The sequence below is a fragment of the Neovison vison genome, chromosome 5 (assembly GCF_020171115.1).
Source record: "Neovison vison isolate M4711 chromosome 5, ASM_NN_V1, whole genome shotgun sequence".
NCBI lineage: Eukaryota > Metazoa > Chordata > Mammalia > Carnivora > Mustelidae > Neogale > Neogale vison.
This window is the reverse complement of record NC_058095.1, coordinates 35,084,015-35,106,167: the sequence shown is the minus strand read 5'-3', so window position 1 is coordinate 35,106,167 and position 22,153 is coordinate 35,084,015. Positions and strand designations below refer to the sequence as shown.

Below are 22,153 nucleotides of genomic sequence, written 5' to 3'. Positions count from 1 at the left end.
CTGGGTGGCTCAGTTGTGGTTGGACGACTGCCTTCGGCTCAGGTCGTGATCCTGGAGTCCCGGGATCGAGTCCCACATCAGGCTCCCAGCCCTATGGGGAGTCTGCTTCGCTCTCTGACCTTCTCCTCGCTTATGCTCTCTCTCAAATAAATAAATAAAATCTTAAAAAAAAAAAAAAAATCCTTTAGGGGCACCTAGGTGGCTCAGTCAGTTAAGTGGCTGCCTTTATCTCGGGTCATGATCCCAGAGGCCTGGGATCGAGTCCTGCATCAGGCTCCCTGCTCAGCCGGGAATTTTGTTGTTTTTCTCCCTCTGCCTGCCACTCCCTCTGCTTGTGCTCTCTATTTCCCTCTGTCAAATAAATAAATAAAATAAAAAGTAAAATAAAATCTTTTGAAAACTTTTCCTTAAAAAAAATAAATAATGGCAAGATAAAATGCTTGAGAATCTGAAATGAAAGTCTTTTCCTCTAGAAACTAGATAACCTTTAGTAAGTTTCTAAGTTGTTGATTTAGCTTCTGTAAGTACTACACAGAGACCATACTTAAAGAATTAAATGCCCTGGGGTGCCTTGGTGGCTCAGTGGTTTAAAGCCTCTGCCTTAGGCTCAGGTCATGATCCCAGGGTCCTGAGATGGAGGCCCCCATCGGGCTCTCTGCTTAGCAGGGAGCCTGCTTCCCTTCCTCTCTCTCTGCCTGCCTCTCTGCCTATTTGTGATCTCTGTCTGTCAAATAAATAAGAATTAAATGTCGTAAGTTCTAGGCAGCTTTTTAAAAAAATTAACATATAATGTATTATTTGTTTCAGGGGCACAGGGCTATGAATCATCAGTCTTAAACAATTCACAGCACTCATCATAGCACATATCCTCCCCAGTGTCCATCACCCAGCCACCTGCTAGGCAGTTTTTTTCAGTAATCCTGAACTCTAGCCAACCTTTCTATTACATTAAACTTTTGTTTTATTAAGCAGCTATTTCCAAGCTACTTCTTTGTAGTATCTCTATATTAAGGAAATCATAAAACTCTCCTTTACTTACTAAAAGCAAATATTTTTAAAGTGTACCTTTTATCATGTATATGTGCTGCCGAAGCGAGCACAACCTTTTATCATGTAATTAAAAAAAAAAGACTAAAGTCACTCAGCTACTTTTAGGAAGATGCGTAAGTTTTTATAACATTAAGTGGCTGGGTTTTGTACCTTTCCAAAAGTTTGAGAATTAAGCTGTTAACAGCAGCTATCAACGCCTTACTAGAAAATTGCATTTTGAGGGAGTTTTGGTTTACTGGCATACTTCCATGAGAAAGGATTTTAATTGCTTTTAAAAGCCTTGAGCTCTGAAACTATCACTAGTTTTTATGTATGATTCAGTAGGTGTGAGAAATATTTATCAGAGAAAACTAGTTTGAAAATATTAAATGCTGAAAATCTCTGTTCGATAGACAACAGCTCTAAAACTGGCAATACCTCAACCTGTCAGTGACTCCACTTTAAATCACCAGTCTCTTCATATTAATAAAAAATGGTTCTATCAATAAGGGGAGGTGTGATAGTGACTAATTTGAAAATGATAACGATGTCTGTTACTGGCAGTCTTAGAAAAATGAAAAGGAGGAATCAAAGGCCTGTCTTCTCAGCCTTCTTTTGTTTGTACATACAGATGAGGACAGAACTGTATTTCCTTTCATCTCAGAAGAATCGCCCCAGCCTCTTTGGAATGCCATTGATTGTTCCATGTACCGTGCATACCCGGAAGAAGGACTTGTATGATGCGGTTTGGATTCAAGTGTCTCGATTAGCCAGCCCACTCCCACCTCAGGAAGCCAGTAACCATGCTCAGGATTGGTGAGTTTAGGGGATCAGCCTAGACCTGTGGTTTCCAAACTCAAGAAGAAGAAGAATTTCTGTGAACTGTGTGTGATCCATAGAATACTTTCCATGTTATGTTAATCACTTGTTGAACAACCATCCAGAAAGTCTATAATTCAACCATTTGGTTTGATCTTTTGAATAGGAGACTATACAGCTTCCTTTCATCACCTAGACATTCTAGTGTCTAAAAATCCTTCGTTCTCTAATCTCTTACCTAAAATCCCTCCTGCTAATGCTTTAAATCCTTCAGGTAATATCCTTGACTTCTGTTACTGCAAAACTAGAGACTATGAATTCACCAGGAAATTTGTATCCTCTAATGTGCATTTCTATATATGAACTCTAAAAAATTTCCATGCCATAACAAATGATTCAGTTAGATTGTTTCCATACTATGTCAGTTTAACACAGAATAATATCATAAGTCTTAGGTAAAGAAAACAAACATCTTCTGTTTTCTTTCCATTCCTCCTACCAGTGTTCTCTTGGATTCATAAATAATATTTATTTGTAATAATTGTTGGGATCATGATGCATTACTTATATCTGAACTGAACTGCTGTTTATTATCTTGTCATAGTGCAAGTGAGAGCTCAGCTTCTGTGTTAACTGAATAGTTCTCTCTGCTGATAGGTTATGGTATGGGGTTTTTTGATGACTAGGGTAAGGCTTAAGGATAAATCTTAAGGGAAAACTGCAAATAATAAGGAATTTAGTTGAGGAATGTTGTGCTTAGTAAAAACAACAGTAGGCAGGGCGCCTGGGTGGCTCAGTGGGTTAAAACCTCTGCCTTCGGCTCAGGTCATGATCCCAGGGTCCTGGGATCGAGGCCGAATCGGGCTCTCTGCTCGGCGGGGAACCTGCCTCTCCCTCTTTCTCTGCCTGCCTCTCTGCCTACTTGTGATCTCTGTCAAATAAATAAATAAAATCTTTAAAAAACAAATAACAAAATGACAGTAGGGCAAGATTAAATTTGAAGCAAAAGTCTGACTGAATTGAAGGACTTCCAAATGAGGACTTTTCCCAGGATTTGCTAATGAATTAGATATGGACTATGAGGGAAAGAGAAATCCAAGCTTGGTTTTCAGCCATAGTACTTGTTTGCGAATGGTGTTAACACTTATTGAATGGGAAAACTGAGAAAGGAGTATGTTTGGGCAAGAGATGACAGGAATCAAGATAAATTCAAGATGTAGGTTATATTTTCAAGTAGGAAATAGAATTAAGTGTCCTTTGCTAGAGTTAGAAACATAGGTGTCATCAGCAAATAGTTGATATTTAAAGCCTTGAGACCAGATGGTATCATTAGGGAGTAAGAATTAGAGAAGACACCCACAATCTAATTCCTGATCCCTTCCAACGTTTAGAGGTTGAAAAGGGACAACAAAAGAGATTGAGAAGGAACAGCAAGTAATGTAAGAAGAAAATCAAGAGTAGGTCGTGTCCCAGAAGTTAAGAAGTGTTTAAAGGAAGATCTGGTCAATTTTGAGTGCTGCAGAGAGATTGAGAAGGGGGCTTGGAACTGACCACTGGACTTGATAAAATGGCAGTCTGGTGACCTTTGCAAAAGCTGTTTTAGTGGAATAGTGTAGATGAAGGCATGGAGGTTAGAATAGGTAAGAAAAAAGTGCTTCTATGAGCAATAAAAAGAAAGTAAGAGTTGACCTTTTAAAGATGACACACTGAAATATTAATGAAAATGATAAAATGCCTCTAATTTCCTTCAAAAATAATTAATGGGTCACAATAACCAAGAGGTAGAAAGAGCCCAAATGTTCATAAACAGACAAATGGATAAACAAAATGTGGTGTACCATACAATGGAGGATTCGCCAACCATAAAAAGGAATGAAGTTCCCCGTACACACTACAGCATAGATGTACCTTGGAAACGTTATACTAAGTGAAATAAGCCAGACACAAAAGGACAAATACTGTGTGATTTAACTTTTATAAGATATCTCAAGTAGGAAATTCATAGACAGAAAGTCCATTAGAGGTTACCAAGATTTGGGAGAAGAGCTGTAGGGGAATTATTATTGCTTGATGGGTACAGAGTTCTCTTTCAGAAGATGAAAAATTCCTGAGATGAATAGTGGTGATGGTTGCACAACATTGTGAATGTATTTGATGCTAGTGAATTGTATACTTAAAAATGGTCAAATGGTAAATTTTATGTATATTTTAGCATCGTTTTTTTTTTTTTTAAGGAATAAAAGAATCTTATGGAGGTAGGTAAGGGTATAGATGAAATAAAAGTGCCCAAGAGTTGATGATGATTATAGCCAGGTGACAGATACCTGGGGTTTCATTGTCTAGTTCTCCATTTTTGTGAGCGTTAATGTCAGTAAGTTTGCATGTTTACATTAGAGGGACAAATTCCTAGAATTGAGGATCTGTATAAAAGAATATTTTGAGGGACATTGGACAAGGAGAAAAGTGAGGATTTGAGGACAGTGATGAGGAATTTCTCTTCGGTCCCTGGGGGCCTGGGTGACTTAGTCACTTAAGCATTTGCCTTGGGTCCAGATCATGATCCCGGGGTCATGCCCCACATCAGGCACTCTGCTCAGCAGGGAGTCTGCTTCTCCCTCTTCCTTTGCCCCTCACTCTTGCTCTCAGGCACGTGCTCTCTAATAAATAAAATCTTTTAAAAAATACATAAATAAGAAGTAAATAAATAAGAAATTTCTGTTTGGCCAAAGAATTGTTAAAGTAGTGATACTTGAATAAGTGATGTAAAAGGATAGGAGATAGTCGTTGCAAAGCAGGATATTTGGAACAGAGATTTTTGGAGGTCGTAAATTCCTTATCGTGGTTTCATTATCTTTGACAACCAGGTAGTAGCCAGTACCAATTGCCAGATATGCTGTCCTTCATTGCTTCTTATTGGGGAAAGGATGAATAAATTTTTTTTTAAGTTGGAGAATTCAAGGCTCTCTTGCAGCTAAAAGACATTACTCTAAAAATGTTATGTACCTTATAGCTTTGAGTAGTTAAAGCAGGGAAGAAGAGTGCCTCTCTTGTACCACATCAGGGTTCTCATTAAAGAAAGCTTATAAATACATGGTTAGTCAGCTCTTCTAAAAAACCAGCTCTTCTAAAAGTCCTGAGGCGACTGCCTTTGGCTTAGGTCACGACCCAAAAGTCCCACATCGGGCTCCCCCTGCTCTGTGGGGAGCCTGCTTCTCCCTCTGCCTGCCACTCCCTCTGCTTGCATTCTCTCTTTCTTTCTCTCTCCGTCAAATAATTAAAATCTTTAAAAAAAAAAAATTACGACCTTTCAGCCTTCTGTGCTGTGTCCATGCTCTTGTCATGGAAAGATGTAATTATTTTAGTTTAATGTGAGTTAAATCTTATGATAGAATTAGAACTGAAGGATAATTAGTATTTGATTTCATAATTTGCTGTTCTTATAAAATTTGCGTGGACCACATGGACTGTTTATAAGAGACATCTGGCAGTCTAGTCTGTCTATCCTTCTGTATGCAGGGATACAGCGTGGGAGCACTGAGTGTGGTTGGTACAGGGCTGCTGCTAATGGGTTAAGATAACCAGCATCGAACCATCGTCATGAACCTACTGCTATGACAGATGTCCCTGCCTTGGGTTACTTCAAGAGAAAATGAAAAGGATTTGAGACCTCAAATCAGAAATGTTTTTTATACTCTGGTTTATGTTCTGTTTCAGTGATGACAGTATGGGCTATCAATATCCCTTCACTCTACGAGTTGTGCAGAAAGATGGGAACTCCTGTGCTTGGTGCCCATGGTATAGGTAAAGTGATCTTCTGCAAAGGAAAAATTTTAGTAGAATTGCAACGTGAGATACTATACCTTTCTTATAAGGTTTCCAGTTTTTAGAAGTAATACTGAATAATGAGAAGCTTAAAATAAACTTGGGAATTTTTTACTGGTCTTTTCCTTATTATGAGGTCTATAGCGTAGTTTTGCTCTTGAGCCTTAGCTGGTTCTATAAACTCTGTGCTCCTCATCGAATTCATAGTTTATGATCAACATTTATTATTTTATACTTTCTGCTCCTTAAATATAAATCAGTTTAGCAGTTCTGAACCCAGTAGAACATAGTCTCCTTACTAGACTTCCCTGGAAGTCTGTTTTTTACTTTTAGAAGAATTATGGAGATTGATTGGTCATTACTGTTGCAACTTAGAAAATACCTGAGTACCAAAGTCAGCCTTCAGAGAACTGTAATAGACTTAGCAAACAACCTAAATAGCACTGAAACGTTGGCTTTGTCATGGTCCCTCCCCTCCCATAAAACTTTATATGCATTTATTTAATGTGCCACTTTATGAACAAGGAAATAGGGATTGTTATATCTGATGAGTTATCCTGCCTCAGAGCATTAAATAACTAAATTTAGAATTTTCTTATAGGTGTATTATCTCAAATGTCCAATTCCCATGTCATTTATTTGCCATAAAGTCCTCTCATATGGATTAAAAATGGCTGTCCACTGCACTGAAAAAACAGAGACTTGAGAAGTGATAAGCATGCTTCCCTGAAATAATAATAATTATATTAATGTATATTCATGCATTGATCAGTCTTAAGTTAGAGGCCCATGATAGACTGTGAACCCAAGAAAGAAAGGTAGAATATTTCTGATAAAGAAAATTTAGATTCTTTCATAATGACTCCATCCTTCAGTAGATCATTTTCCTCCCTTTAGATTTTGCAGAGGCTGTAAAATTGATTGTGGGGAAGACAGAGCTTTCATCGGAAATGCCTATATTGCTGTGGATTGGGACCCCACAGCTCTTCACCTCCGCTATCAAACATCACAGGAAAGGGTAAGTACTCAGGGCCACCATAAGATGATGATTGTGATTTGTGAACATTTTCCCAGTTTAACTGTATTATGCCATTTCTGTTTTAGATGATCTAAATCATGAATCAGAAGAATATTCGTTGGTATTCTCTATAGCACTTAATATACTGGCATGGTTACGTGGATGTTTCAGTTTTCCCACTTCTGGAGTTAATAGTATTGGGGCCTTATATTTCAAAAATACTAATAATAAGTAAATCTGGAAACTCTGGCTATAATTAAGATGTTGTATTGTTTGGCCATCACATACCAAGCAAAAAATTTTTCTCTGCCTGTTTATTAATTATTATTGAAGCTGCCACATTTGATAACCACTGTTACTTAGCTCGAAGGCATCCCAGGGCTAGAGGTTCTTAGTGGGCATAGTGGTCAGAAGAATTTTAGAGAAAAGATTGAATGTCTCAAGACTGGACACCTAAGAGAACATCTCAATGGCTATTCTTACACTTGGCATCCCTCTACTGGCAGAGCAATTTTTAAATTTGGAAAATAATACTCCAAAAACAATACTAACTCCATTCCTAAAAATGTTTGCCAAGTATCATTTGAAGGGTAATTTGGCTAGGTAGCTTGTGGATAGAAATACAACGAATCTGATGGAGAAGTAAAAGGAACAGAATCAAAGGATTTTTTTTAGTCATGTGAAGAATTGTAGTGGCTTTTACATTTATGTGGCTCTTGATGGAAATTTCCAGTGTACAATCTGAAAAACTCTAGAGGACATCCTGCTTTTAGAAAGAAGGGCCTGCGTGACCTGTTCAGTCTCACCCCATTTCCACTTTCAGTGATGCTCTTAGGATACCATGGAAACCAACTTGCTGTTGAGATATCCTGCCTTGCTAGCGACTAGGGCCATATTCGACTAATTTCTTTCTTTATAATTTCTCTTCCTACCCATGATTTCTGCGTGTGCTTGGGGAGTCACGTAGACAAAGGAGATCCCTTGGTTTAAATTGACATTTTACCCATATATTTTATGTTATTTTATCCCAGTGATTCTAGGAATTGATTCTAGGGAAATACTCTGTAATTTGCTGACAGATCTTCATCATAATATTTTTTAGAATAGTAGAAAAATTTTAAACAACTTGTATTTGTCCCACATTACAGGACTGGCTAAATAAAGCATGTACTAGCTGGATAAAATATTATACAGTCATTGAAAACAGTGATTACCAGGAGTTCTGGAGAGGGTGGTATTTAAAAGATGTATTTATTTGAGAGAGAGCAAGTATATGAAGGAGAGGGAGAGAGAGTCTCAAGCAGACTCCACACCAGCCTCAGAACCCTGCATGGGGCTCAGTCTCATGACCTGAGCTGAAACGAAGAATTGGGTGCTTAGCAGACTACCCAGGTGTCCCATTACCAGGAACTTTTTTACTGTCATATATGGGAAGATACTTAACAATGTCATGGTGGTTTGTTTTTTTTTTTAAGCAAGGTATAAAATTGCATATACTGAAAAATCTATTTGATATAAAGGAATACTGTTTAGGAAAAGGACAGAAGAAAATCTGCCAGTATTTTGACAGTATTTATCTTTGTATTAAGAATATAAAGGGGGGGCTCCTGGGTGGCTCAGTGGGTTAAGCCTCTGCCTTCGGCTCAGGTCGTGATCTCGGGGTCCTGGGATCGAGCCCCGCGTCGGGCTCTCTGCTCAGTGGGGAGTCTGCTTCCCCCTCTCTCTCTGCCTGCCTCTCTGCCTACTTGTGATCTCTCTCTCTGTCGAGTAAAGAAAGAAAGAAAGAAAGGAATATAAAAGGGGACAGGGTACCTTGAGACTTGAGACTCTTTCCCTTTCCCTCTGCCCCTCCCCACTCACACTCTATCTCTCTAAATAAATAAATAAATCCTTAAAAAATATATCTGTATAAAAGGGGGCGGTACCTGGGTGGCTCCGTTAGCTAAGCGTCCCACTCTTGGTTTCGGCTCAGATAATGATCTCGGTTCAAGCCCTGCATTGAGCTTCACGCTGAGCATGAACCCTACATTTTAAAAAAAGTAAAAGAAGGGGTGCCTGGGTGGCTCAGTAGGTTAAACTTCTGCCTTTGGCTCAGGTCATGATCTCGTCCTGGGGTTGAGCCCCACATCAGGCTCTCCGCTCAGCAAGGAGCCTGCTCCCCCAAAACCTCCTGCCTCTCTGACTACTTGTGATCTCTGTCTGTCAAATAAATAAATAAAATCTTTAAAATAAATAAATAAATAAAAGAATATAAAAGGTTCCCTGCCTTTTTATATTTTCCATCTTTTCCAAAATTTCTTTGTAAATGTTTTATTTGGTAAACAGGAAAAAAGGTAATTGCTCTTAGTCTTTAGCTTTTTCACTTGTTTAGACTTCACATTCCTCAGTAGGTAGTTGAACTAGATAGCTTCTATGTCTCCCTCTTTCTAATAGTCTTATGTGAGGAAGCCATGACTTTATTCTTTATGTTTTGTGTTAAGGATGAGCTTTCAAGCAGAAGAAGAAAGAGGGTGCCAGTGAGTGATTTAAATTATTCGAATAGTGTTAGAGGATCTGGGAATGGATCCCAAGAGGTAAAAAGAGAATCTTTGTCATTTAGGGAAATTTTATTGATACTGGGTTTTTTTTTTTAATCAGCCTTCCTCCCTGTCTCCAGTAGCCTGTGTGTTCCATAAGAAATAGAACAAATAAAGATCAATATTCATTACTAGCTTTCTGCAATTTGTGGTTGTCCATAAAGCATCCCTGATAGAGATAATGTTTCACCAGCTAAGAGAAAAGAATATTACTGTTTTTCTACTCTGACTCTAGCAACCATCATGCAACATATTTTCTTTTGAAGCATGTCAGTTTTTCTCGAATGATGAGCTCTAAAGATGATGAAAGTTAGTATCAGAAAAGAAGTCAGTAGCCAGATTTCTCATTCTGGAAGAAAAAAACTTTTTTCTAAGTTCCTCCTTTTATAGATCTTTAGAAATGGCTGGTGATGCAATGCTGAAACCATTAACTGCATGGTCAGCCCCAGCATTTGACAGCCTGTGACTAAGCTATTCTCTCGTGTAGGGAAAAGTCACACATGACAACCTCTTGTAAACCGAATGTCCTGAGCCATGCCAGATTGTAAGCTAGGGAGCTCAGTATTCCCATCATAAGATCAGGAAGGAAAACAGAAGGGAAGTTGCCTCAGGCAAAGAGAACAAATTTACCTCTGGATGGGGTGAGTAATAAGTTTGGTAAATGGACACGTGTGTGCCCTTTGCAGAAAGAGACACACCTATTGTTGGACTTGGTGTCCAGACCTGGGATGAAGAGATCACTGTATGAAGTCTCACAGTAGCACATGTAGTCCTGATGCTCTGTGTCACCCACTGTGGTTCTGGGTTGCTGTAAGTGGCAACCAAGAATGGAAGAGGGCAAAATTCTTCCTTTTCTGTTGCATTCTAGGTACCTCCTCCTCTCCTCCTTCCTGATCCCACACTACCTCCAACACACATACTTGCACACCTGTCCACCTCCGCTGTCTCTCTTACATGTATGTCTTTCTCGCTCCAGAACCTAGTGTGCTGGTTAATATGACCAGAGAGGTTTGGGCAGGTATTAAGGGCCTTCTCAACAAAGTTCAGCACTTTCTGAGACTGCTCTTGCTTTTATTGCCATCTCTTTATTGCTGTCTTAGATAAAAAGGCCCCAGGAGGCAGGAGACAGATGATACACTTGGTATTCTGATAACTATATGACATGGCACCAGTATGCAAATGAGTTCTATCCTGTGGGGTTTCGTGTTCTCATATGTTCCCTTCTATGGCGAGTTTTTCTGTACCCTTTCTGTCTAATCCAGATCTGGCATTTGTGTTCCAGTGATATTTCTCCTAGCCTCTTTAAAGCCTGCAGTCTGCTAATAATGTCTTTCTGGTTGAAAATGAATGGCTTAACTTAAACACCCCTGGTTTGAGGGTGAGCGCACATGTAAGCTGTTTTAGGATTTCAAAATTGTAAAATAGAGGTGCAGTAGCTACTCGTCACATATGGCTGTTGAACACTTAGAGGTGCCTGATTTAAGTTAAGGAGGATTGTAGATTCCAAAGACTCAGTAAAAAAGACTCTAAAATATGTCATCAATAATTCTTGTATTGATCACATGTTGAAATGACACTGTCTTAGATAAAATACATCATTATAATTAAAAAATTGTAAAACAAACAGGCAATTCTTTGTTTTTGTCATTTTGAAGAGTTCAGAGAATATTCAAGAAAAGCTGTTATGGTCATATGAATAGAAATTTGATCCAGGATGTTATTGATGTGATTTTGGAAGTAAATGTACAAACAGTGCATTTGCTCAGACTCATTTGAGTCATGTTTTCTTTCTTCTCATGTAGAATAAAATGAGAATCAGTCACCTAACAGATGATGCCTAGCCATGGGACGGTTTTAAACTCCCTCCTTCCCTCCCACCCCTTCTGCCATTCCTTTTGTCCCCTCCATCTGCAGGTTGTCGATGAGCATGAAAGTGTGGAACAGAGTCGGCGAGCACAAGCTGAGCCCATCAACCTGGACAGCTGTCTCCGTGCTTTCACCAGTGAGGAGGAGCTAGGGGAAAATGAGATGTACTACTGTTCCAAGTGTAAGACCCACTGCTTGGCAACCAAGAAGCTGGATCTCTGGAGGCTTCCCCCCATCCTGGTATGTTACAGCCCTACCTCTGAGAGCACAGGAGCCTGGCATAAAGGAAGGAAGTCATGCACAAATAGGAATTTTATGACTTTAGAGAATAAAAAGACCTTTCCTGTGACAGTGTTCAAAACACTTTGGCTATGCAAGGTTTATGTGTTGCGCCCAGATTAATTGTTCTGCGCATATTATTACTGCCAGTTCCTGCTATGAAGGAGCATACAGACTAGAAGGACAGAGAAGTCAAACAGATAATTAACTATAGTTCCATGTAGTATGTGAGAAACGCCGCAGGTTGTGCCTCCTGGTGAATTCGAACTTCAGGAGAAGGTGAAAGCACTTCTGGGTGTAGAGAGAAGCTTAGGCCCTTCTCTAGAAGAGCAGCTGAGCCCGATCTCCAGTCCCACTGAGTTTGGTCGCCTGGCCACAGCACAAGCACACAGGTGCTTTGGGGCCTGTGTCTTCTTGTACGTGTTATTTACTACTTCTGCCTTTTGCCTCATAGAGAAGATGCTTCTGTTGCTTGTCAGGAGAGTTTGAAGTGCCAGATCTTCACATCCATTTAAGAAAGTGTTTTTCCTTAAGGGTGGAAGTATCATATCAAATGTGACTGTAAGGCACCGGTATATTTTAATCAGACCTTGTGTGTATTTTTTTCTTCATGTCTTCTTCCTACTACTCTGTGAGTCTGCAAATGTGGGTTTTCTTTCCTTGGACCAGAACAACTTCAGAGGAAAAGATGCAACAGGAAATTAATAACATAAATTAGCTAGCTCCAGTGTTGGGAACTCTGGGAAGAGAGGAAAAGGGCAGGGGGGAGGCTTGGGAGAGGTAGGTGGGAAGGGAGAAAGTTAATTTTTAACTGAGGTGTAATTAGCATAGATTTTAAATGTCTAGTTTGGGGAGTTTTGTGGGTTTTTAAAAGATTTTATTTATTTATTTGACAGAGACACATTGAGAGAGGGAATACAAGCAGGGGATGTAGGAGAGGGAGAAGCAATGTGGGGCTCAATCCTAGGACCCTGGGATCATGACCTGAGCTGAAGCAGATGCTTAATGACTGAGCCATCCAGGCACCCCCAGTTTGAGGAGTTTTGATAATTATATATACCTGTATAATAATCACGTAGAACATATGCAGTAAAGGCATTTATATAAAAACTATGTTTTTGATGTCTTTAAAGAATAATAAAGAATATATGTTACATTGAGAGTTTGTTGGGCTTCTGTAGATCCATATGCCAGTATATGTAAGGGTTTCTCTTTATATAGACAATAAATTGTTAGCATTAACTAACATTTAGGGTAGAGGTAGCCACTCAAAAGATTGTGCCCACCCTAGGTTGTATAATAAACTGTGTAAGATTAGAGGAATTTGTTGCTCTTGAAAAAGAAAAGCGAAGCCACAAAGGAAAAGGGAGATTCTTACGCTTTTTAGGACAGTGAAACTCCCTGGTAATAACTAAAGGATATGGTAAGAAATGAGAGGCCTCCTACTGGAGATTGGGTAAGTTTCATCCATTTTTCTTCAAAACATTCAGTATAGTCTTTTGTCTTCATGACAGAAGTATATTTGTGATGGGGTCTTCTCTGATGTTTGAAAAAGGGAAACGTCCGTTTGGATCACAGGCCTAGGAAGCAAGGGAAGACATGCAAATATGGGCCCCTATGATGCTGCAGAAATTTGGGAAGAATTTAGGATATGCACAGGGCATGAAATATGGAGATTATCATGTTAGCTATGTATCTAAAGGCCAGTGGCCCCACTGATAACTGAGAGAGAGAGGAGGAAGCCGACTCGCTGCAGAGCAGAGAGCTTGATGTGGGGCTCGATCCCAGGACCCTGAGATCACGACCCGAGCCGAAGGCAGAGGCCGTAACCCACTGAGCCAGGTTGCCCCAGACTTGGGGTTTTAAATGTAATTTTGTATCTTCTGAACCCTTTAATGTAATTTTTTTCTGCCTTTACTTCTCCAGATTATTCACCTTAAACGATTTCAGTTTGTAAACGGCCGATGGATAAAATCACAGAAAATTGTTAAATTTCCTCGTGAAAGTTTTGACCCTAGTGCTTTTTTGGTACCAAGAGACCCGGCTCTCTGTCAGCGTAAACCACTCACACCCCAGGGGGATGACCTCTCCGAGCCCAGGGTTCCAGGAGGAGATGTGAAGAAAGTGGACGCTCTGAATTCGGCTGGCGAAGAGGATGTCCTCCTGAGCAAGAGCCCATCTTCACTTAGCGCAAACATCGTCAGTAGCCCTAAGGGTGAGGAAGCCTGGGGGATTCACAGCACCCAGATCTCACCCTCAGAGGGGCTTTCCTGGGACTCCTGTAGGCTTCATGTTTCCCTCTGCCTTCCACTCTGGAGCTTGATGAGGTAGAAAGAACCCACCTGGAGTCAGACCTATCTAGGTTTGAGTCACCTGTGTGACTTTTAGCAAGAGATACAGCCTCCCTAAATTTGTTTTCTCATTCATAAAAGTTCCCAGAGTCTGAGGATTTGCTTCATCAGGAGCGAAGCACCATATATACCTAATATCTCTGGTGGTCATGAATGATAGTTGTCGTCCTTGTTCCTACAGCAAAGGTTCTCATGGTGTAGTCTGGGAACCCCTAGAGGGTCTCTGAGAGACCCTTTCAGAGGGCCTGGAAGAGCAGAATGATTGTCATAAAAACTACTGAGTCAGTATTCACCTTTTCAGCTTTTGTTCCCCAAATGTGTAGTCGAATCAGAGCCACCATGATATGTGATGATACATTAGTGAAATATGTGCTTATGTATTATATTTTTTAATTCCTCAGTTTTAGTTTCTAATATGATTAATACTGATAGATATAACCCACATAAACAAAAGTTCTACAGGTCTTCAGCAATTTTTGAGAGTATATAAGGAGGTGAAGGAGGCTGTGACCAAAAAGTTTGAGACCCACTAACTTACAAGATTGTTGTGAGAGGTAGAGATAGTAGAGAGAGTTCCCAGTACTGTGCCTAGCAATAGGAGGTACTTAATAATTGGTGATCATGTTTTTCAATCTAATGTAACGAAGGAGGATATGTATTTGTAATATGTCTTAGTCTCCTTGTCTGTTTTGACCTGAATCTGACCTGTTAATCTTTCTACTGTTTGTCTTTATTTTATTTAATTTATTTTATTTTAAATCTAGTATAGTTGATAAACAGTGTTTTATTAGTCTCATGTACATCTTTCTGCTGTTTTTATTTTATTTTTATCTCTCTGCTCTTTTTAAGTCCCTACATGGTACTTTACATTTTCAGGACATTGCTGCCTTTGGGAGCTTGGCCTGAGGAAGACAAGAATGTAACTTACTGACTACATAATAGGAATAAAAAGTAGCTGGTCAGAGCACCCCTGTATTTGCCTTTATGTGTGCACTTGTGAAGTTGGCTTCAAAATTAGCATTTGGTGGCTGGTTAAACTTGTGGCGTTTGGATTTATGAATCTTTTCCTTCTCTTCTTTTCACAGGTTCACCTTCTTCAACAAGAAGAAGCGGAACTAGCTGTCCCTCCAGCAAAAATAGCAGCCCTAACAGTAGCCCTAGGACTTTAGGGAGGAGCAAAGGGAGGCTCCGGTTACCCCAGATCGGCAGCAAAAATAAACTGTCAAGTAGTAAGGAGAACTTGGATGCCAGCAAAGAGAATGGGGCTGGACAAGTTTGTGAGCTGGCTGATGCCTTGAGCCGAGGGCACATGCTGGGGGGCAGCCAGACTGAGCTGGTCACCCCTCAGGACCATGAAGTAGCTCTGGCCAATGGATTTCTTTATGAGCATGAGGCATGTGGCAATGGCTACAGCAATGGTCAGCTTGAAAACCACAGTGAAGAAGACAGCACTGATGACCAAAGAGAAGATGTTCATGTGAAGCCTATTTATAATCTGTATGCAATTTCGGTAAGTGGTGTGTTACATGGTTTGCAGAATGATTGGCATTTCTCTGTAGTTCATTCATCTTCATTCATCAGTCATGTTTTTCAGGGCCTGCTTATTGGCTAGGCATTGAACTTGGTGATAAAGTTAGCAGGGGATAATCACGTAATCATAATTGGAGTCACGGGTTTAAGACATTCACAGTTATGTATACTTAAGGAATTTTTGCCTTTCAAAAAATAGTTACAACTATAAAATGGTAGGATTTAGAGCTTTTAAATTTTGACTCTTCTGTTTTGTTTTTAGAAAATGGTACGTGATTCCAAAACATTTTTCTTAATCACTTAAGTGATTGGTATTTTCCTTATTGGGTTCTGGTACCACGCCCTGGCCAGACTGCGGTTAACTACTAACATATGTCTGCTTTCTTCTCTCTTGCAGTGCCATTCAGGAATTCTGGGCGGGGGCCATTATGTCACTTATGCCAAAAACCCAAACAGCAAGTGGTACTGTTATAATGACAGCAGCTGTAAGGTAAATATCCCCAGTCTTTGAATAAAAGAAGCAGAAATGTCAGCAGATCTACGGGACATTTGTTTAAATAATGGACTTTGTCCCAAACAGGAAATAAATCTAGTTAGAGTCAGTATATAGGTGCCTTCAGTATTAAGGAGCAAAAGTGATGTACAGAGTAGAGAATGAAAACATGAATAGTGAGGAAAAAGAAGGTATTGGTTAATGAGAAAAAGTTCTTACCTTTTGAGCTATTAGGATGTGATGGATTTTTGTTATTCTTTTGTCAATGGTCATAATATTTTCCCTAAAGCAAACATTGAGAATAATAGGACTTATTTTAGGGCCAGTGTCAGGCAGCCACAATATCGAATTGATTGGAAGCAGTCTGGCTTAGTAATTAAAGAGGGTTGGTGCTCCCTTCCCTAGCTAGGATTAAGAGCCAGCATAGGGACGGCTTTTTGATTAAAGGCTTTTCTTGCCCCTTCAGGAGCTTCACCCTGATGAAATTGACACCGACTCTGCCTACATCCTTTTCTATGAGCAGCAGGGGATAGACTATGCACAATTTCTGCCAAAGATCGATGGCAAAAAGATGGCAGACACGAGCAGCATGGATGAAGACTTTGAGTCCGATTACAAAAAGTACTGTGTGTTACAGTAGAGCTGCTGCTCTGGCTTCTAGACAGGCTGGTGGGGAGGGAGACGGCGCCCTGGAGCTGACATTTGGCAGAAGCGTCGCTGAAAGGCAAGCTAAATGTAGTTATTTTATCCTGTGACCCTGAAGCACAAAATAAAAATCCTAATTAAAATAGCAGTTAACATAACAGTAGTAATACTTTGGTTTGGAAGTGTCTCACACAAGCTCTCTGGTAGAGAACTTTTCAGGCAGAGCCCACCATTAGCCTGTAAACAAAAGGGTTTGGCACCAGCCACCTGGGACCAAATAAGAACTAAATTGTGCTTGTCCAGATATAAACAAACATGTAGTGAGTGTAGAGTTTACCAATAACCATAACAAAATGCTAAGAATTTCCTTGGAGTCAAAGTCAAACAAAAAATTGTAGTGTTGTCTGGGGACGACATGATATGCTACCTCCTTTTTCCTGAAGTTTTATTCCATTATATTGACAAGATGGAGAAAGCAAGATTAGAAGGTGTGCAAAGGATTCTTCTGGCACGGACACAGTGTTTTTCTATTTATTTTTTTAAACTGTTTCCCCTACTCTTTCTATGCCTTTCTTGCTTTTCATTTCTGTTGCTGTGTTCGTGTTTGAGACACAACCAGTCGTTCGTGGCAGAGGCATATAGAAGTGGTCAGTTCGGAAGGGAGACTCTCTTAAGAGCTGTGTGCCTTCTACCCAGGGCCGTGGTCGGAGACCCTGTAGGGGAGAAAGAGCATCCTGGGAAACCCAGCTAAAGTAGCCCTGCACTTAGAGGTGTCTTACCTTGAGGACACTTAAAGTATCCTCAGAAATGGACCCCCACCCATGCTGAAGCGCAGTAGGGTAGTTGTGCCAATATTTGCACCATCTCTCATGCCCACATTGCACAAGAGCTTCTGAGAAGGAAAGTGACATCAAAGGTAGATGGTGTTTTACAACTAGGGGCTGTTTGTTCTTTGTTTCTTTGTTTTGCACTTTAAAAAAAGATTACATGCAAATGAACTTTTTAAAACATGTTCCTATCTGATGGCTGTAAGGGCTATAAATTAACTTGAATAGGGGGTATTTTGCCCCATCATATTAAACTTAAAAAAACAAAACTCATCCCAGGCACTGATAGTGTATATTTTTAATTTAATTGGTGGGTTTAGGAAGCAAGCTTTTATTTTGTTTGTATTGTCCTTCTGTGTGTGTGTGTGTATGTGTGTGTGTGTCTTTTTTTTCTTTCTTTTAATAATTTCACCGTAGTGGTCATCAAAAGTTATGTTTCTTTGCTCGCTTAATTTTTTTTTCTCTAATAATTCAAAACTGGAACAAAAGTATAAATGTTATTTATTTTAAGCATCATTTTTTTCCCCTGTGTTGTTTTTAAATATATATGAAGTAAATATTTCCCCTTTTCCCCAGTCTTTTTTCATTCATCTGGACCTTGGAAGTGACTCTCATTAATAGTCAGATTTCATTAACTTCCCTTCCTCACAGATAGTAGGTACCAGTGTAATTGAGCATTTGTGTTCTGATATCTGAGGCCGGTTATTACCCAGCTCTTCTCAGAGCATTTGGAAAGGTTGTTTTAAATGGATATGTAAGTTGAAACCCTATTCAGAAAAAGACTGTAATTACAAGTAAGAAGGAATGGCCTAAATGGTAAATATGATGAAGTCAGACAAAATGCAGGCTTTATAGTTCATGATTTCAGTATATAAAAATGTGTCCATTTCTACCTGGACAAGTCCCTTGAAAAAGTGGAAGATTTAAAATAATTTCCTTACAGATGTTTTATTTAAGCAGGTAGCACAATCTACTAATGTTGTTTGATCTGTGTTTGTTATATTGGTTGTAATTAATTTTTTAATTCATGACTAGCAGAAAATTTATTAACTATTAACTACATTCACCTTGTAAATTTCTGTATAAAACTTGTTGACAATGCACTGACTTTAGAAAGATGTTAATGTACATAAATAGAGTGTAAATAAAATAGTGTTGATGTACTGAAATATGAACTGTATAAAAAAGTATTGGTAATTGTATATGGAGTGTACCTGTTTATCTGTAACTATTATCCAAACAAATTAAATACTGTGGATGCATCTATGTGCTGTTTTTCCTCTATACAAGTAAACACCGGAAAAGTCAGATTTTTCAGTCTTTCTCTGTGTAACCCTGTTTAATTCTCCTACTTGGATAATACCTACCTGACAATAGAGTGGATTCTCCATTTCCGAAAGAACCAAGAATGGAAACCATTGAAGGTAGAACAAGATCCCTGCTGTGACCAGGTGCTCACATCCCTAATTAGGACATTGTTTGAAAGGCACTTGGTGTGGGGGGAGAGGGTGTGTATGAGACCTAGTGGTGAAGGGAGACCTGATGAAGGAGATCTTAACAGTAGTTTTCTTAAAGATTAAGAGATAAGGTGAAGAGGTAGACTTACCATTGAATAATGCCTCAAATTATCCTGGCTTTCTAGGGGGCGCTGTGAAACCAGGGATATCGCTGGGTTGTCTCTTTGGGAGGTCACCAAGCAAGCAGTTGGCCCTGGGTCCTTCACCCTTAGTCCCTCTTTGTTTATCTTTAAAAATAGAATGCCTAGGGACGCCTGGGTGGCTCAGTTGGTTAAGCAGCTGCCTTCAGCTCAGGTCATGATCCCAGCATCCTGGGATCGAGTCCCACATTGGGCTCCTTGCTTGGCAGGGAGCCTGCTTCTGAACTCTGCCTCTGTCTGCCTGTGCTCTCGCTCTCTCTCCCTCTCTCTCTGACAAATAAATAAATAAAATCTTTAAAAAAAAAAAAAATAGAATGCCTACCTCTCAGCCTTACCTTAAAGTAAATGAAGTATATAAAAGTCTGTGAGTTCCTTGGTAAATGCTCAATGAATGTGGACTCTTACCCTGTGAAATTCAATCATGAATTTTTTTTTTTTTAAGATTTTATTTATTTATTTGTCAGAGACAGAGGGAGAGAGAGCGAGTGAGCACAGGCAGACAGAGAGGCAGGCAGAGGCAGGCTCCCCGCTGAGCAGAGAGCCCGATGCGGGACTCGATCCCAGAACCCTGGGATCATGACCTGAGCCGAAGGCAGCGGCTTAACCCACTGAGCCCCCCAGGCGTCCCATGAACTTTTTTTTTTTTTATGATAAATGCATTTCATTATTTATTTAGATGTTTAAGCTCTTGCACTAGATTTTTACAAGCTGGTGAACACTGACAAATTATTTCTCCCACAGAACTACAACCACACATTCCCAGACAGTATAAATATATGGTTGAACTAACATTAATACACATCACCATTTATCAATTACATAATAAAACAAATTATCAAGTATCCAAATATTAAGTTACACAGCTCAAAAGGCATATAAAATATTAGCTGTCTGCTCAATTCATTAGCAGAAACCCACTTTTTTTTTTTGCAAGAGAGGTTGGGAAGAGAAGAAAAAAAAAATCACACTTCAAACAAAAATATGTTGATAAACAACTTCAGATAAGAAAAAAATTACAAGAATTTCAGAAATCTTATGATTAAGAATTGTTTTAGCTACAATAACAAAGCATCTCTACCTTTTAAAAAAATATTTACTAAATTAAAGAGCATATTCTACATGTTCTGCACAAGACAAAGGCAACATTTTACTAAAAATACTTAATAGCCCCCTCCCGTTCTTTTTTCAGGCCCTCCCTGTAAGTTGCACCCCAAAGTGCAAACATTAAAATTAACTGTAAGGCTTTTTTGTCTGGAGACATTAAAGACATGTGCTTCTGTACAACGTAGATTTTCAAAATGGAGGTTTTCCGTAACAGCGCAAAATGAAATTTCTAGAAAGACATGAAATAATCATTGTAAGACTGGTTTAAAAAGAAAAAGAAAAATAAGTTGAGCAAACCTGATGTATATTGGTATGAATGTGGGAGATGTAAACATAAAGTGAGCAGGCAAATAACCATATAGGCCCTAATTTCTATGTTTGAAATGACTGAAGGAATAAACCACATAAGGTCCAGAGTGTTCATAGTCCTGGGATTTTAGTTCTGTATGATACTAAAAATATACAACAAGTATTGTGCTGGATATTTTGGCACCTAATCTTTCTAAATTTCTTATATATTGATAAGATTCTGGCATGGGAATAAATTTAAAGACATAACTCAATACTGCATGATTTCAGGAAAGGTCAATTGGTACAAGTGGTAAGCACATTTTAAATGCTGTAAAGCAAGAATCTTTTGCAAAGTGTCCAAATAGGTTGATTGTAACCCAAACACAGAGGCTGCAATCCCATCAAACTTGTGGCCTGATAAAACTGCTTTCCAATACTCCCATGGAAGCTTCTTTAGACTTGATCACCAAGCCAACATATTGGCTAATATGTATGACAAATTAGGTCCTGTTTCAAATTCCACTTCCAAGGCAAATGACATCAGGCACCCCTGATCTTTTATTGAATGCAACAGTTGTTTCTATGACCATTGGAGTCTTTGAAGCGCAGCCGCATTTTAGGACGATACTTCTCCAAATACAAAAGTTGCTTGCTGTTAAAAGCTCCACGCCGCTTTTGTCTTATGAACTGTACTGCATCTTCATATTTCATTCCACCTTCAATTAATGCTAGGGCAACAAGCACTGGAGCTCTCCCAAGGCCTGCAACACAATGAACAGCAATACAACAACCAGGTTCTTCACGAAACTTAATTTTTACAAGACTTAACCAGTCATCAACAATCTGGTTAGACGGTGGTGCACCATCATCAAAAGGCCAATCAAGAACATGGATGCCTTCTTTCTCCACAAGAGTAGTGTCGTAAGTTGCTTCACATACTCTTACTATAGTTGTAACGCCATACTTCTTAAGTTCCTCTATAAATTTGTTTAAGGTCGCATTGGTTGGATTGTGTGTAATAAGAAATCTCATGTTCTTGTATGTGACTTCCACAGGAGCTGGGCGGTTCATTCGAGCCATGTTAATTTAGTTTAAAAACACTCAATAGGGTTATGAAAGAATTTAAAAAATTGAATACAGAAATGACGCAAAGAAACTGAGTCTACTTCAATATCCTCCACTTGAAATTCTCAGTGCTTTGAGTATGAAGTTGGGAGTAATGGGAAATGAAATGAACCTCCTAATAAGAAGCAGCAATCCTTCAATCCAGTAATACTGAGGCAATAGAAAGGAAGTGCACTGAGGTTTACCCCATCCAGGTCAGAACTCTTGTAAAGTACTCTGTGGATTTCAATTCAACACTTCTGTGTCCAGGTTAACCACTCTTTATGGGGGCTTCTTGGTGGAGTAGCAAGAGGTTTTTTTACTCTTGCTATTCTAATGCTAAAAGAATGTAATAGCTCTTTGATCAAATTCTCAAAAACAGGAATACACATTAAAAATGTAATAGAATTGGGACGCCTGGGTGGCGCAGTTGGTTGGACGACTGCCTCCGGCTCAGGGCGTGATCCTGGAGTCCCGGGATCGAGTCCCACATCAGGCTCCCAGCTCCATGGGGAGTCTGCTTCGCTCTCTGACCTTCTCCTCGCTCATTCTCTCTCTCACTGTCTCTCTCTCTCAAATCAATAAAATAAAATCTTAAAAAAAAAAAAATGTAATAGAATGAAACATGTTGAATCAGCAGCCGTGGTAGCTTGTTTAAGGAAAGGGAAAAAAAGAATCCAGAAAGTCATCGAAAATAGGGCTCCTGGGTGGCTCAGTTAAGAGTATGCCTTCGGGGGCACCT

At 39.4% G+C, this 22,153-nt stretch overlaps 2 protein-coding genes across 3 annotated transcripts in view; one reads left to right on the top strand and one right to left on the bottom strand.

Annotated features, from left to right (window-relative positions):
* The window catches only part of USP32 (ubiquitin specific peptidase 32), a 217,456-nt gene extending 198,939 nt beyond the window's left edge, over window positions 1-18,517 (top strand). For both annotated transcript variants that reach the window (XM_044248505.1, XM_044248506.1), the window contains exons 27-34: window positions 1,661-1,845; window positions 5,563-5,649; window positions 6,568-6,688; window positions 11,179-11,370; window positions 13,336-13,624; window positions 14,846-15,270; window positions 15,688-15,780; window positions 16,250-18,517. In XM_044248505.1, the coding sequence (XP_044104440.1) occupies window positions 1,661-1,845; window positions 5,563-5,649; window positions 6,568-6,688; window positions 11,179-11,370; window positions 13,336-13,624; window positions 14,846-15,270; window positions 15,688-15,780; window positions 16,250-16,423 (1,566 nt within the window). In that variant the 3' untranslated portion in view covers window positions 16,424-18,517. The remainder of the gene's footprint in view (window positions 1-1,660; window positions 1,846-5,562; window positions 5,650-6,567; window positions 6,689-11,178; window positions 11,371-13,335; window positions 13,625-14,845; window positions 15,271-15,687; window positions 15,781-16,249) is intronic.
* Window positions 18,518-20,847: 2,330 nt separating this feature from the next.
* LOC122907692 (protein tyrosine phosphatase type IVA 1) lies at window positions 20,848-21,427 on the bottom strand. Its single transcript, XM_044250502.1, has one exon. The coding sequence runs from the start codon at window positions 21,385-21,387 to the stop codon at window positions 20,866-20,868; it is 522 nt and encodes a 173-aa protein (XP_044106437.1). The 5' UTR covers window positions 21,388-21,427; the 3' UTR covers window positions 20,848-20,865.
* Window positions 21,428-22,153: the final 726 nt, after the last annotated feature.